The sequence below is a fragment of the Mobula birostris genome, chromosome 30, assembly GCF_030028105.1.
Source record: "Mobula birostris isolate sMobBir1 chromosome 30, sMobBir1.hap1, whole genome shotgun sequence".
Taxonomy (NCBI): Eukaryota; Metazoa; Chordata; class Chondrichthyes; order Myliobatiformes; family Myliobatidae; genus Mobula; species Mobula birostris.
In genome coordinates this window covers 7,461,135-7,475,526 of record NC_092399.1, presented here as the reverse complement: position 1 = coordinate 7,475,526, position 14,392 = coordinate 7,461,135, and the positions used below count along the sequence as shown (strand labels likewise).

General features: G+C 40.7%; 1 protein-coding gene across 1 annotated transcript in view; it reads left to right on the top strand.

Annotated features, from left to right (window-relative positions):
- The window catches only part of wdtc1 (WD and tetratricopeptide repeats 1), a 70,310-nt gene that overhangs the window by 11,812 nt on the left and 44,106 nt on the right, over positions 1-14,392 (top strand). The window contains exons 3-9 of the mRNA XM_072247340.1: positions 220-303; positions 1,403-1,449; positions 1,864-1,975; positions 4,160-4,347; positions 7,681-7,863; positions 11,140-11,234; positions 13,572-13,675. Coding sequence (XP_072103441.1) covers positions 220-303; positions 1,403-1,449; positions 1,864-1,975; positions 4,160-4,347; positions 7,681-7,863; positions 11,140-11,234; positions 13,572-13,675 — 813 coding nt within the window. The remainder of the gene's footprint in view (positions 1-219; positions 304-1,402; positions 1,450-1,863; positions 1,976-4,159; positions 4,348-7,680; positions 7,864-11,139; positions 11,235-13,571; positions 13,676-14,392) is intronic.

Below are 14,392 nucleotides of genomic sequence, written 5' to 3'. Positions count from 1 at the left end.
TGACTTCCAAGGTCGTCTTTGTTTCTTGGCAAACAGGAGAAGATGATTCTCAGAGCTATATACTGCATATATACTTTGCTAATAGGTGAACTTTTGAACCTTTAGTATGGGAGTTGAAGGAGTGGATGCCATTTGTGTGTGGGGAAGGTGGTGATACTTTGCAGTCTGACCCCCTCTCCCCACCACATCTCACTCATTCACGCTTTTTTCTATCTCAAGGAGCGGAACACTCTGCAGTTTGAGCGTCGATACCATGTCATTGATCCGTTCATCAAACGATTGGGCCTGGAATGTGAGCTTGAGGTGAGACAACTGAAACAGTCTTATCCATAATTACTGCCCTGTATGTGCCCCTCCAAACGCCCCTGTATTATAAATGGTTTGGTCTTGGACCATGTTGCTCATGACAGCTATCTGAAGGAGTCAGACATTTATCACTTTCCTGCCATTGAGGCATGGCAGTGGATATATTTCATTAAGAGTTTGAGGAGAATTGGTACGTCACCAAAGACTCTCGCAAATTTCTACAGATGTACCATGAATAGCATTCTAACAGGTTGAATCACTGTCTGCTATGGAGAGGCCAAAGCACAGAGCTGCAAAATGCTGCAGGAAGTTGTAAACTCAGCCAGCTCCATCATGGGCACTAGCCTCCCCAGCATCCAGGACACCTTCAAAAGGAGACGCCTCAAAAAAGTGGCGTTCATCACCCAGGACGTCCTCTTCTCATTGCCATCAAGGAGGAGGTACTGGAGCCTGAAGACATGCACTCAGTGTTACAGGAACAGCTTCTTCCCCTCTGCCATCAGGTTTCTGAATGGACAATGAACCCATGAACACCACCTCAGTATTTTTCCCACTTTTTACACTACTTAATTAATTTTTACATAATATAATACATATATTTATTATAATTTTAGCTTTTCTAGAATTATGTAGTGCAATCTATTACTGTTGCAAAACAACAAATTTCACAACATATGCCAGTGATATTAAATGAGATTTTTGATTCTGGTTTCCTTTGAGCATTGTAAGCTTTTCAAGCATTTATCCAGTTCACTTTTATAAGTTATTACTGAACCTATAAATCTTTTTCCATTTTCAATTCATCAGCACCTTTTAGATCATAATAATTTGATGCTTCAGAATAAAGTTTATTATTTCTTTTCATTTTCCATTTCCTCCTAAACTTTTGGTCTCTGAAATGATTTGGTTCCTGAAACATTCCCATCTAGCTGCATATAATTTATGCACCTATATTAAATGACCTTTCTATTTTAGTGCTCAAAGAGAGCATCCCAGCATTGTTTGTAAATGTTGTGACTGGTGTTTTGAGGTATCTACATTATGGGCATTTGTTTAACATCTGAATCTTGTTCTGTTCTTTCACTTTTTCCCACAGGGTCACTCTGGTTGTGTGAACTGTCTGGAGTGGAATGAAAAGGGCGAGTAAGTGATGCTAACCATTTCTTTTAACTTCCCTGCCCCAGCACCAGCCCACATTTATCACCTCAGCCAAGTTATTGCTACCAACCTGCCCTCCTCCCAACATCTCCACTAAGTATATTGTAGTCTCACGCACCCCCCCCAACCATCCCCGGTCTCTACTCGTGACACATCCTGTCTATTTTTAGACTTCCTTTGCAGCACAACTTTATTGCAATGCACCTCCCAAACATCCTGATATCAGTGTGTTCCCCGCTATCTAATCATGGCAATTCTCATCTACCCTCTCCCTTTTCTACAGTCATCGACTACTTCCCTTGAGAACAGTTTGTTTCTCCCGGCTCCCCCCTGTTCTCCACTGGGCCTCTTGTGTTGCCAAGTCAGCTGCTTACACACTTTTGTGGTCTTCAATTACAGTTTGCTGGCCTCAGGATCAGATGATCAGCACACTATTCTCTGGGATCCTTTCAGCTCCAAGAAACTGCTGACTATGCATACAGGGCACACTGCTAACATATTCACAGTGAAGGTATTCTCTTGTCTCTTATTTAATGAATTCAGTTTTGAATTTGTATTTAGATTTGGTTGTACAAGTGTGCAGCTACTGAATCTCTACTTTAGAAACATCCCAGAGATCAAATTCAGGCATCCTGACTTTAGTTTAAGGTTCAAGGTAAATTTATTTTCAAAGTACATAAATGTCACCAGATACTACCCTGAGATTAATTTTCTTGTGGGCATACTCAATAGATCTATAGAATAATAATCATAACAGAATCAATGAGAGACCGCCCAACCTGGGAGTTCAACCAGAGGGCAGAAGAGAACAAACTGTGCAAATACAAAAAGAAATAAATAATAAAAATAAATAAGCATTAAATATGGAGAACATGAGGCGAAGAGTCCTTGAAAGTGAGTCCATTTTGTTGTGGAAACATTTCAGTGATACGACAAGTGAAGTAATCCCCTTTTATTCAAGAGCCTGATGGTTGACGGGTAGTAACTGTTCCTGAACCTGGCGGTGTGGGTTCTGAGGCTCTTGTACCTTCTTCCCAATGGCAGTAGAGAGAAGAGAGCATGTCCTGGGTGGTGGGTGTCCCTGAAGAATGATAATGCCCATTTATTTAAGATTTATATTTGACCTGGTAAATGTGCCTCACCTGTTTCTATTCTGACTGGGCCCCCTCAATTCCAGTGGCAACACCATGATAACCTATATTTATTTAGCTCTGATTTTATCCAGAAATGATCAAGTTCACCATAGAAGTGCTTCCGCAAGTGTAATTTTGGAGAAATTTCACCATGTGGTGGACTGTAACGAGTGAAAGGATTAATTTCCTATTCTGTACAAAATTTGATTTACCAGTGTTTTAAGTAGAATGTAGTGATTTAGTGCTCTTGCTTGCTCAAATGAGAGAGTTCAAACACCCTCCTTTTGAGCTGTATGATTCTGTGATTTCAGTTTTTACTGCCAGCTAATATAGGGAGGAGGTTGCAGCTAATATAGGAAACATTACTTTCTCAAGAAAAGAAGCTCTCTTTCTTCAACAGGTGCTGGAACTACAGGGTAACACACCAAAAATACTGAAGGAACTCAGCAGGTCAAGCACCATCTATGGAGAGAAATAAAAATTTGATATTCTGACATTGGAAGCATCAAATTTTTATTCATCAGGACTGGTACAGGAATCAGGAATGGTACAGAAGCAGTCCTGGTGAAGGGTCCCGGCCCGAAACATTGACTGTTTATTCCTCTCCATAGACGCTGCCTGACCTGCTGAGTTCCTCCAGCATTTTGTGTGTGTTGTGATCTTTCTTCAAAGTGTGTTGTCTGGAGCCAATTCCAAGATTCCAACCTATTGTTCCTGAATTAAGGACTTCTCTAGCCACTCTCCATCCATTCTGTGGCAAATAGAGTAAATGTGGATTTCTTTCTATAAGCTACTTCACTACCTTCTCCTTCAGCCTGGATTTTGATTGTACCTCCCAGTACCTACAGATTTATGTTAAGAATATAGAAGATAGACATTGTATCCATTCCCCCCTCCCCCCTTGTGTGTTAATGAAACAGCCTGGGAAGAAGAAGCATGGATTAGACATACAGAAATGGAATGAAACTCTACAGAATCAACAAATGTCCTCAGTATTTTGTACATGTTAGTATAAAATGCAAGTATAAACTCTGCACAGACCTATGAAATAGTCCCAAGGGCTTTGACATACTGTAGCTATTTTGTAGACACATTATGGCAATATAAGGAAATCAGGCATTGGAACCATGAAATAAACAATTAGATAGTTATGTCAGGTAACATTAATTGAGAGAAGAATGTTAGTGCAAATTGAATTGGGTTAAGAGAATGGTCCAGATTATGACCACCACAAATCCCATTTAAAATATGTCCTTTTATAATTAGAAGGAGAATGAATGACAGAAATGTTTACCACAGAAATGGGTATTACTGTGATACTAAGTGATTAATATTCTGTCTTGATGGTGATAAATATTGGCAGTAAGTAGCTGGTGATAGTGGCCATTTTGTGCAAGTCTGTCAACCAGTCCGTCAGATTTCATTGTGTTTTGACCAGGGTACCTATCTTTGTTCAATGTAGTGAACCTCTGTTAATGGAAGCTACACCTCTCTGTATCTACGCACTCTTTGTATTGATATGGTAAGGAGTTGATTGCTCTATGAAACTCCTTGTTTTCCAGTTCCTTCCCCACTCGAATGACCGCACACTGATCACTGGGGCTGCTGATTCCAAAGTGCACGTCCATGACTTGACCGTAAAGGAAACTGTTCACATGTTTGGCGAGCACACCAATCGGGTGAAGCGAATTGCAGCAGCTCCCATGTGGCCCAGCACATTCTGGAGTGCAGCAGAGGATGGAACAGTCAGGTATCTTTTGCAGCCTAGGCTCATGTACCATGTACAATCAAAGAGATAAAGAACAGAAATGACCATTCAGCCCACAGTTCATGACAGCCATCAACCACCTACTTACACTAATCCTACATTAATCCCTGCTGTAGTTTGTCACCAGTCCACATTACATTCTTCTCTGCTTGTCATTGTTTTTACAATTCAGCTCACTGATAGAATTTTAAGAACATGCGTTTTGGCTTCATTCTGCCTTTATAATAGACGCTGCCTCTTCCTTGGCTTACTAACCACCACTTTACGCTTCTCTTCATTATGTGCTCCAAGATCAGAATGGAGACCTGCCATTTCTGCGCCACATGGGCTCCTTTCATTCTGAAGCACAACGGCAGCTTTCATTCGGTACCTACAAGAAGAACATCCTAACGACTTAAACCTAATTAGAGCAAACTCACAACCTCAGAGACAACAGAACTGTCATGTGAAAACTTGGAGATTTTAAGAAAGGGGTTAGAAATGGTGATACAGTGGATTCTGATTAATTAGGCAATTGGTTAATTGGGACAGCCACTTATTTAGGGCAACTCTTAAAAAAACAAAAACTAATTGGATTTGCTTTGTTTATTTGGGACACCATGCCTTTTAATTGGCGTAGGAGACTGTTGTTGATCAGTTTCTGGCTAACGTCAGATATGTGCACTTGTGTGGCTGTTAGACACTGCACTGTGCTTAGAGCGAATATTTTTAAATAGCATTAGTTGTGTGTACTTATGTTAAAAAAGCAGTGACTTTTGTCACTGATACAATAGTCAAAGTAAATTTATTATCAAAGTACATATATGTCACCATATACAACCCTGAGATTCATTTTCTTGTGGGCATGTTCAATAAATCTACAGAATAGTAACCATAACAGAAAGACCACAGTGAAAGCCCACACCAACTTGAGCATTCAGCCAGAATGCATAAGACAACTAACCACGCAAATACAAAAAGAGAGAAATAATAATAAATAAGCAATAAATATCAAGAACCTGAGGTGAAGAGTCCTTGAAAGTGAGTCCATTGGTTGTGGGAACATTTCAATGTCAGGGCCAGTGAAGTTGAGTGTAGTTATCCCCTTTTATTCAAGAGCCTGATGGTTGAGGGGTAGCAACTGTTCCTGAACTTGGTGGTGAGTCCTGAGGCTCCTGAACCATTTTCCTGATGGCAGCAGCGAGAGGAGAGCATGTCCTGGGTGGTGGGGGACCCTGATATTGGATGCTGCTTTCCTGCAACAGCATTTCATGTAGATGTAGTCAGTTATGGGGAGGGCTTAACCCGTGATGGACTGGGCCATATCCACTGCTTTTTGTAGGATTTTCCGTTCAAAGGCATTAGTGTTTCTATATCAGGCTATGATGCAGCCAGTCAATATACTCCCCACTACACATCTATAGAAGTTTGTCAAAGCTTTAGATGTCATGCCAAGTATCCGCAAACTCCTAAGGAAGTAGAGACACTGTTGTGCTTTCTTTATAATTGCACTTACTTACCAGGCACAGGGCAGATCCTGCAAAATAATAACGCCGAGGAATTTAAAGTTGGTCGACCCTCTCCACCTCTGATCCTCTAATGAGTATTAGCTCATGGTCCTTCTGGTTTCCGTCTCCTGAAGTCAGCAATCATCTCCTTGCTCTTGCTGACAATGAGTAAGAAGTTGTTGTTACGACACCACTCAGCCAGATTTTCAGTCTCTCTTACATGCTGATTCATCACCACCTTTGATTCGGCCTGTGACAGCGGTGTCGTCAGCAAACCTGAGTGTGGCATTGGAGCTGTGCAGGGGACTAAGCACACAGCCTTGTGCACATTTACTAATGGAAATCGTAGAGGAGCTGTTGTTGCCAATCCATACCGACTGGGGTCTGCAAGTGAGGAACACAAGGATCCAATTGCACAAGGAGATATTGAGGCCAAGGACTTGGAGCTTGTTGATTACTTTTAAGGGGATGTTGGTATTGAATGCTGAGCTGTAGTCGATAAAGAGCATCCTGATGTATGCATCTTTGCTGTCCAGATGTTCCAGGGTTGAGTGAAGAGCCAATGAGATGGCATATACTGTGGACCTGTTGCTCCGGTAGGCAAATTGGAGAGGATCTAAGTCGCTTCTCAGGCAGGAGTTGATGTGTTTCATCACCAACCTCTCAAAACACTTCATCACTGTGGATGTAAGTGTTGCTGGGCAATAATCATTGAGGCAGGTCACCACGTTCTTCTTGGGCACAGGTATAAATTGAAGCAGGTAGGTACCTCAGAATGCCACACTGAAAGGTTAAACATCTCAGTGAACACTCCAGCCAGTTGATCAGCACAGGGCTTTAGTACTCGGACAGGTACCCTGTCTGTGTCGGATGCTTTTCGTGGGTTCACCCTCCTGAAGGCTGCTTGCACATTGGCCTTGGAGACTGAAATAGGATCATTGGGGGGCTGTGGGAATTTGTGATGGTTCCTCCATGCTTTCACGGTCAAAGCAAGCATAGAAGGTATTGAGCTCATCTGGAAGTGAAGCTCTGTGGCTTGATTTTATTTTATAACAGGTGATAATATACAAGCCCTGCCACAACTGTTGGCAAGAAATGAGGGTTAAGACAGTTTTGAACTGTTTAGATCACTGCAGTTTCAAGCATTCAGGCTTGGAGATGCTAGAAATGGCCAGGAGTGAAAATTAAACGATTTCACAACAAGTTAGGACCTACAAAGAATCAGAAAGTATCAGCAATCATCATGAATGTTACAATGAAAATGAAGATTTGGAGGATGTAATCATTGATAGCATTATATGAAGGCAGTCCATTATCTACACTAGGTGTCTGTGCTGATTTTTGTTCATTTACAGTCAGTCGAAAGAACGTGACAGTGTACAGATACACTGGCTGAATACCTCCGTCAATAGCAATTGGGAACTAATACAGATTTATAGTACTGTAGTAATGTTGATAATGTATTTCATTCAAATACATAATTTATTACTTAAACAGTAGTTTGTCTTTTTATACCTATTTCCATGAAACTTTAGCTAATTGGGAAAGCCGCTTAATTGGGCCAAAATGTACTGATCCCAATCTGGAATCCACTGTACTTAGGGCGGGAATCTAAAGCATGAATAAATGAATTCATGCCCACCAACAGTAAGATTGAGGAATAAAACAGTACAAGTATAAAAAACCAAAAATCTTTGCAAGTTGTAGAACTAGAAGGGATTCCAGAGCCTGGGAAGGATGAGGGTATAGAAAATTATGATGTCACAGAAGATCAGATAATAGACAAGCTACCTTTGCCTCCATTGATATGCAGTCTTTTCTGTTGTAGACAATATGATCTCAGAGAGAGCAGCAAGCGCTCGCAGATACTGGTGGACCTCACAGAATACTGTGGACAACAAGTGGAGGCCAAGTGCCTGGCCATTAATCCTCAGAACAACAACTATCTGGCTGTCGGGGCAAGTGGGCCCTTTGTTCGGGTCTATGATGTTCGCATGATTCACAATCATAGGTAAGTAGGATGGCACAGCAGGTACATTCAGGTCAGTATTTGATTTAGGTGCCTAGAAACTGTAAATTTTGTGGTCCTCTCTGATGTGGAACTCAGTACTACCAGCTGGGATGGCTAGTTTTTATTTTTGGAACAATCGAACCATCATTCTTTGAGATGGCGTATATTCTGGCACTTGTTTTGGGAAGTGCAGGAGCTGCTTGTAAATGTCCACTTTTAATTAAATATAAAATCTGAGTAGTGTTGGTCAGCAGGTTTCTTTGAAGGTTAATCATATCCAAACAGTTAGAGCTATGCCTGCACAGCACAATATCCAAAGTGCTCCTTAACAACCGATTACATTGGGTTGGTTATATGTACATTGCTGAATTCTCCACAAGGAATCACCAGTTTTAAAGATTAAAAAGATTAAAGGTTAGCTTTATTTGTCATCAGAATATGTCATTTGCGTGAAATCAAACCAGCGAGGGTCATGCTGGACAAGCTGTAAGTTTCGCCATGCTTCCAGCGCCAACGTAGCACGCTCACAACTCACTAACCCAAACCGTACTTTGGAATGTGGGAGGAAACCAGAGCAAACCCACACAGTTACAGGGAGAACGTACAGACTGTGGCAGGATTGAACCCCGATCTTACAGCTATTGCTGAAAAGTGTTGTGCTAACCGCTACACTACCATGCCACCCATTGCCAAGGTCCTCCTTATTTTACAGATAGGTTTGCCTCTGACTCCCCTTTCCTTCATCTCATGGCAGAATCCTTTTTGTAGAACCTGTTTTGCTATACTTTGGTTCTAGGGAACAAGCTGCAATTTTACATCTTTGTTACAGTGGTAAGTGTAGAATGAAAGTGGTAGCACATTACATCACTGGAGCTGCGCATCATGTTTGAGCAGATTGTCATCCTCACAGATAGGCCCATAATTAGGGTGCATGATTGTGCTATTGTGGCATAATTTGCTGAAGGGTGCATTTTGTCCATAATTGATCAACAACACTGTGGAACATTTACAATTTATTATGTGCTTGATGTTGAAAGGAAGAGTTTGGAAATTATGAGCGATGATTTCCTCAGCTTACTAGTTCTATCTGATTTCAGTCAAATGTTTGATTTCAAGCTCTTTTTTTCTTAGTTGTTTTTTTAATGTCTTGTTACCGTCCAGAAGAAGGTAAAGAAGCTTGAAGGCTCACACCCGGCGATTCAGCAACAGCCTCTTCTCCTCTGCCATCAATTTCCAAATGGACATTGGACCCATGAATACAACCTCACTACTTTTTTATTTCTGTTATTTTGCACTATTTATTTTAACAACTATTTAATAGACATCTTTATATATACTCAATGTAACTCAGTTTTTTCCCTCTATAATTATTTATCATGTACTGCTGTCATAAAGTTTACAAATTTCACGACATATGCTGGTGATATTAAATCTTATTCTGATTCTTGTACATCTCCAACAAAAGCCCATTCTTTACATACCATGTTTTAGGGAATGGTGAACTGGCATGCCTGCTGCTAATTACATCAATTTCAGCTGTTCAACTTCAAAAGGATGCAAAATGGACCCCGGCTAATTTACCCCACATTTCTGGGAACCCTATTATCTCCTGTATGTAAATTCCCAGGACTAACTTGTTCAGATATCACTTGTCTATTATATCAGATAGTGAACTAATAACAAGCTAGGGAGGAGGCATTCCTCCTGGGCTCTTATCTGACACATATGTTATCACTTAAAAAGTCTGGTTCTGTACTAATGCAAGAATCCTTTGACTTTAATAATCCCTTTTTAGTTGATGGTTATTGGTCATTATATAATTCCCTTAGTTATATTCATTGGATTAGATAAGTCACACCAGATTCCCACAGTATCACTGTTGGTGCATAGCAGTTATGCTGGTTCATTCTGTCTATATGATCATTAAAACAGGCACTGTTCAAATATTTTTGTGTTTAGCATAAGCAAGCATTTAACTAAAGTAGGCTTTAAGATTTTACTACACTCCTAATATATTTTTTGGCTAAGCCTTTTGGATACAGCCCAGTCTGTCACAGACAAAGCCTTCTCCACCATTGAGCACATTTACAAGGAGCACTGCCACAAGAAAGCAGCATCCATCATCAAGAACCCCCACCATCCAGGCTATTCTCTCTTTGTGTTACTACCATTGGGCGGGAGATACAGGAGCCTTGGGTCCCACACCACCAGGTTCAGGAACATTTATCAACCATCAGATTCCTGAACCGGTATGGATAAGTTTACTCACCTCAACTTTAAACTGATTCCACAACCTACAGACTCACTTCCTCTGAAATTCATGTTCTCAGTATTAATTATTTACTTATTTAGTTGCACAATTTGTCGTCTTTTGCACATTAGTTCTTCGTCAGTCTTTGTTTATGAAAAGTTTTTCATAAATTCTATTGTATTTATTTTCCTGTAAATGCTTGCAAGAAAATGAATCAGGGTCGTATATGATGACATATGTTTAGATAATAAATTTATTTTGACTTTGAAATCTCTACAAGAGATAACAAAGATGGACATAATATAGTTAAATTATTTTTTAATTAGGTGCTAGGGGCAGCATAGTAGTATAGTGGTTAGCTCAACGCTCTACAATACAGGTGACCCGTGTTCAATTCCCGCCACTGCCTGTAAGGAGTTTGTATGTTCTCCGCGTGACCGCATGGGTTTCCTTCCACAGTCTAAAGACGTAACATCAGTAGGTAATTGGTCATTTTAAATTGTTCTGTGATTAGGCTAGCATTATCCGCCCAGTATCTCAAGAAGTAAATTGCTTATTTATTACTCAGAAATTTCAGGATTTCAGGATGTATGCTGTATGCATTTCTCTGACATTAAATTGTATCTTTGAACCTTAACGTATTCATTCTCTGAGGAGCATAAGCAAGGCAGTGTTCATTGCTCATTCCTATTGGCCTTCAGAAGATGGTAGTGAGCTGCCTTCTTGTAGCCCTTTGATGGAGGAGTTCCTCAGGCGATCATGGAGAAAGTGCAGACTCCACATAGACAGCATTGGAAGTCAGGATTGCACTTTGGACTCTCTGGCACTGGTTCCATGGGTTCTACCACAGTGGTTATCATCAAGAGTTTAAGTAGAGATTCACTCAAAGAATCGTTTGGTATAGAAGTAATTTCTTTCCACTAGTGGATGGATGAATGGATATTTTTACATCTGATTGCAACGTTTGTTTGTTCTTCAGTCTCCAACTGGTGTTGATTATAAGTTTTCTTTGTTTCTGTTTGTAGAAAAGCAGTAAAGCAAAGCTCAGTGCCTGGAGTGCATACATTCTGTGACAGGTACAAATCTGTGCCAGATGGAGCTGTTCAGTATTATGTAGCAGGTATGCATACACTTTTAATATTTCCAAAATTTATATTTGACAGACCTAAAAATATATAATAATCTTTGGCACAAGAGATTCTGTAGATGCTGGAAATCTGGAGGAACTGAGCAGGTCAGGTAATGCCTATGTAGGGGATAAACAATTGATGTGTTGGACTGAGACCCTTCTTCAGAACGAGGGGAAGAAGGAAAAAGACAATGAGGGGGTGGGGGAGAGAGGAAGGCATTCAAGTTGGCAGGTGATAAGTGAAAGCAAGTGAGGGGGAAGGTAGGTGGATGAGTGAGGTAGGGGTGCCGAAGTAAGAAGCTGGGAAGTGATAGATGGAAGAGGTAAAAGATTGAAGAAGAAGGAATCTGATAGAGGATGGTAGACCATGGGAGAAAGGGAAGAAGGAGGGGCACCAGAGGGAGATGATGGCCTGGTGAGGAGAAGAGAAGGTGTAAGAGGGGAGCCAGAATAGGGAATGGAAAAAGAGGTGAGGAGGAGGGGGGAGAAATGCCATCAGGTTGGAGACCACCAGGCAGAACATGAAGTGTTGAACCTCCAACCTGAGTAGTAGTAGAGGATGCCATGGACTGACATCTCAGATTGAGAAATGGAAGTCAAATTGAAATGGGTGGCCACCAGAAAATCACACATTTTGTAGCAGATAGATGGAGCGATGGTGCTCAATGAAGCAGTTCCCCAATTAACATTGGATCTCACCAATGTGGAGGACACCATACCAGGAACACAAAATACAGTAAATGACCCAAACGGATTTGCAAGTGAAGTGTAACCTCACCTGGTGTGGTGGACACTATTAATATTTGGTGTGTACCTGATGGTCCTAGAGATTTTTATTAGGAAATTCCAACCCAAAAATGAAACCAAGGCAAGTGATAGTGGGAACACTAATCTGTCCTTGAGGTGAAGAATAGGATATTGAGAAATTATATTTTCTTCGTAACAGCGATATAGAATGTCTTGTGCCTTTCTGCATTGGGGATGCAAGGAGTTTCCTAAAACCTAGAATAAGCCAGCAGAGAAAGTGTTTGTCTCAATAACTGACACCTTTCAGAATCCATGACTTTCTGCCTTCAAGTTGTTCCTGCATCTCATAGTCAAAAACCAGTAAGTTTCAAGATAGTTAAAGAAATAGAGAGTAGTAAAGTGGTAGAGATTTAGTTGATATATTCTTTTATATGGCATTTTAAGAACAAGTTGCTGGGATTGAGCATCACTCCTGATGCAGACTGTAATTGTGAATGGGCGGGGGGTATTATTGATGAATCTGTTAATAATATCTGTAAGGGGAGAAATGGGAGATATTCAACATATGAATCCTGACTTGAAAATAAAAGTTCCCAACCAACCTCAAATTTCAAAGTAAAATTTATTGCCAGAGTACATACAACACTGCATGTGGCCACGTACAGCCATGAGGTTTCTTCTGTGGCATACTTAGCAAATCTATAGAACAGTAACTGTAAACAGGATCGATGAAAAACAAGCTGTGCAATTGCAGACATAAATAAATAGCAATAAATAACTATCATGAAGTAACAAGATAAAAGGGTCCTTTAATGAGTGTAGTTATCCCCTTTTGTTCAAGAGCCTGATGATTGAGGGGTAGTAACTGTTCTTGAACCTGGTGTTGTGAGTCCTGAGGCTCTTGTACCTTCTGCCTGATGGCAGCAGCAAAGGAAGAGCATGACCTAGGTGATAAGGAACTTTGATAACGGATACTGCTTTTCTATGGTAATGTTTCATGCAGATGTGCTGAATGGCTGGGAAGGTTTTACCCGTGAAGCACTGGGCTGAATCCACTACCTTTTGTAGGATTTTCTGCTCAGAGGCATTCGTGTTTCCATATCAGACCATAATGCATAATTTCCACCACACATCTATCAAAGTTTGCCAAGGTTTTTGATGACAACCTATCAATTCAGCATTAATTTCCTGGATTATTACATACGCGAGCTATGCATCTGTAAAGATGCTTCCATCAAATTTTAATTGTAGCATGTAAATCTGCTGGTTAAGGGATTGTTTAGCTGTCACCTTACTTTGAATGGATATCTGAATATTCCAGTCACTTTTAGTAAATGCTGGAGAGCAGCTATTGGTGCAATATTGCCTGCAAATTCAGTGTGGTTCTAGGTTTGGTTGTATTTATCCCTAATCGAAAACCAGTGAATTGTGCATGAACCTTAAGTAAAGCCAGTGATTCTATATAGTTCATTAGTTTTCTATCACTGGAAAATTGAGGCCTAAATAAGACTGTCGAACTACAGAATGAGTTGCTTAACTGTTTTGTGAATCGTCTGTCTAGTTCCTCCTTTTTTCCTTCAGGTCATCTCCCAGATTATAATAACCGTCTTCGTGTGCTTGTGGCCACTTACGTGGCCTTCAATCCTGATGGAACTGAGCTCTTGGTCAACATGGGAGGGGAGCAGGTAGGAAAAAGTGCAACTCATCATTCCTTTGTCAAAAGGCACCCCAGCACAGTTGCAAAACGTTTAACATAATATTATTACAGCAATCAGCAATGAGGGTTCAATTCCCACCACTGTAAGAAGTTTGTGTGTAACCCTGGTGACCGCGTGGGTTTCTTCCAGGCATTTGGGTTTCACCCCACATTCCAAAGTCATACATTTTAGAGTTAATAAGTTGTGGCAATGCTCTGTTGGTGCCGGAAGCACGGGCTGTCCGTCAGCACATATTCAGACTCTGTTTGTTCGAAGATAGTGGGTTGGAAAATACAATGCCCAGGGAAATTGTCTAGAAAAGAGTGTGTTTGCATCACCTCCAGCCAAATCCATGCTGTGATAATGAGAGGATTAGCAAAATTTTAAGATGGGAGATTTTTAAAAATTTTGCACAGTGGCCTCAAGATTTGTATTTCATTAAGACCAACAAGACATACGAGCAGAATTAGGCCATTCTCCCCATTGCGTCTGCTCTGCCATTCCATCATGGCTGATTTACTTATCCCTCTCAATCGTGTTCTCCTGCCTTCTCACCATAACCTTTGGTGCCCTGACTAATCAAGAACCTTTCAACTTCTGCTTTAAATATACCCAATGACTTGGCCTCCATGGCCATCTCTGTCAATGAAATCCACAGATTTACCACTCTCTACCTAAGGAAATTCCTCCACATATCTGTTCTGA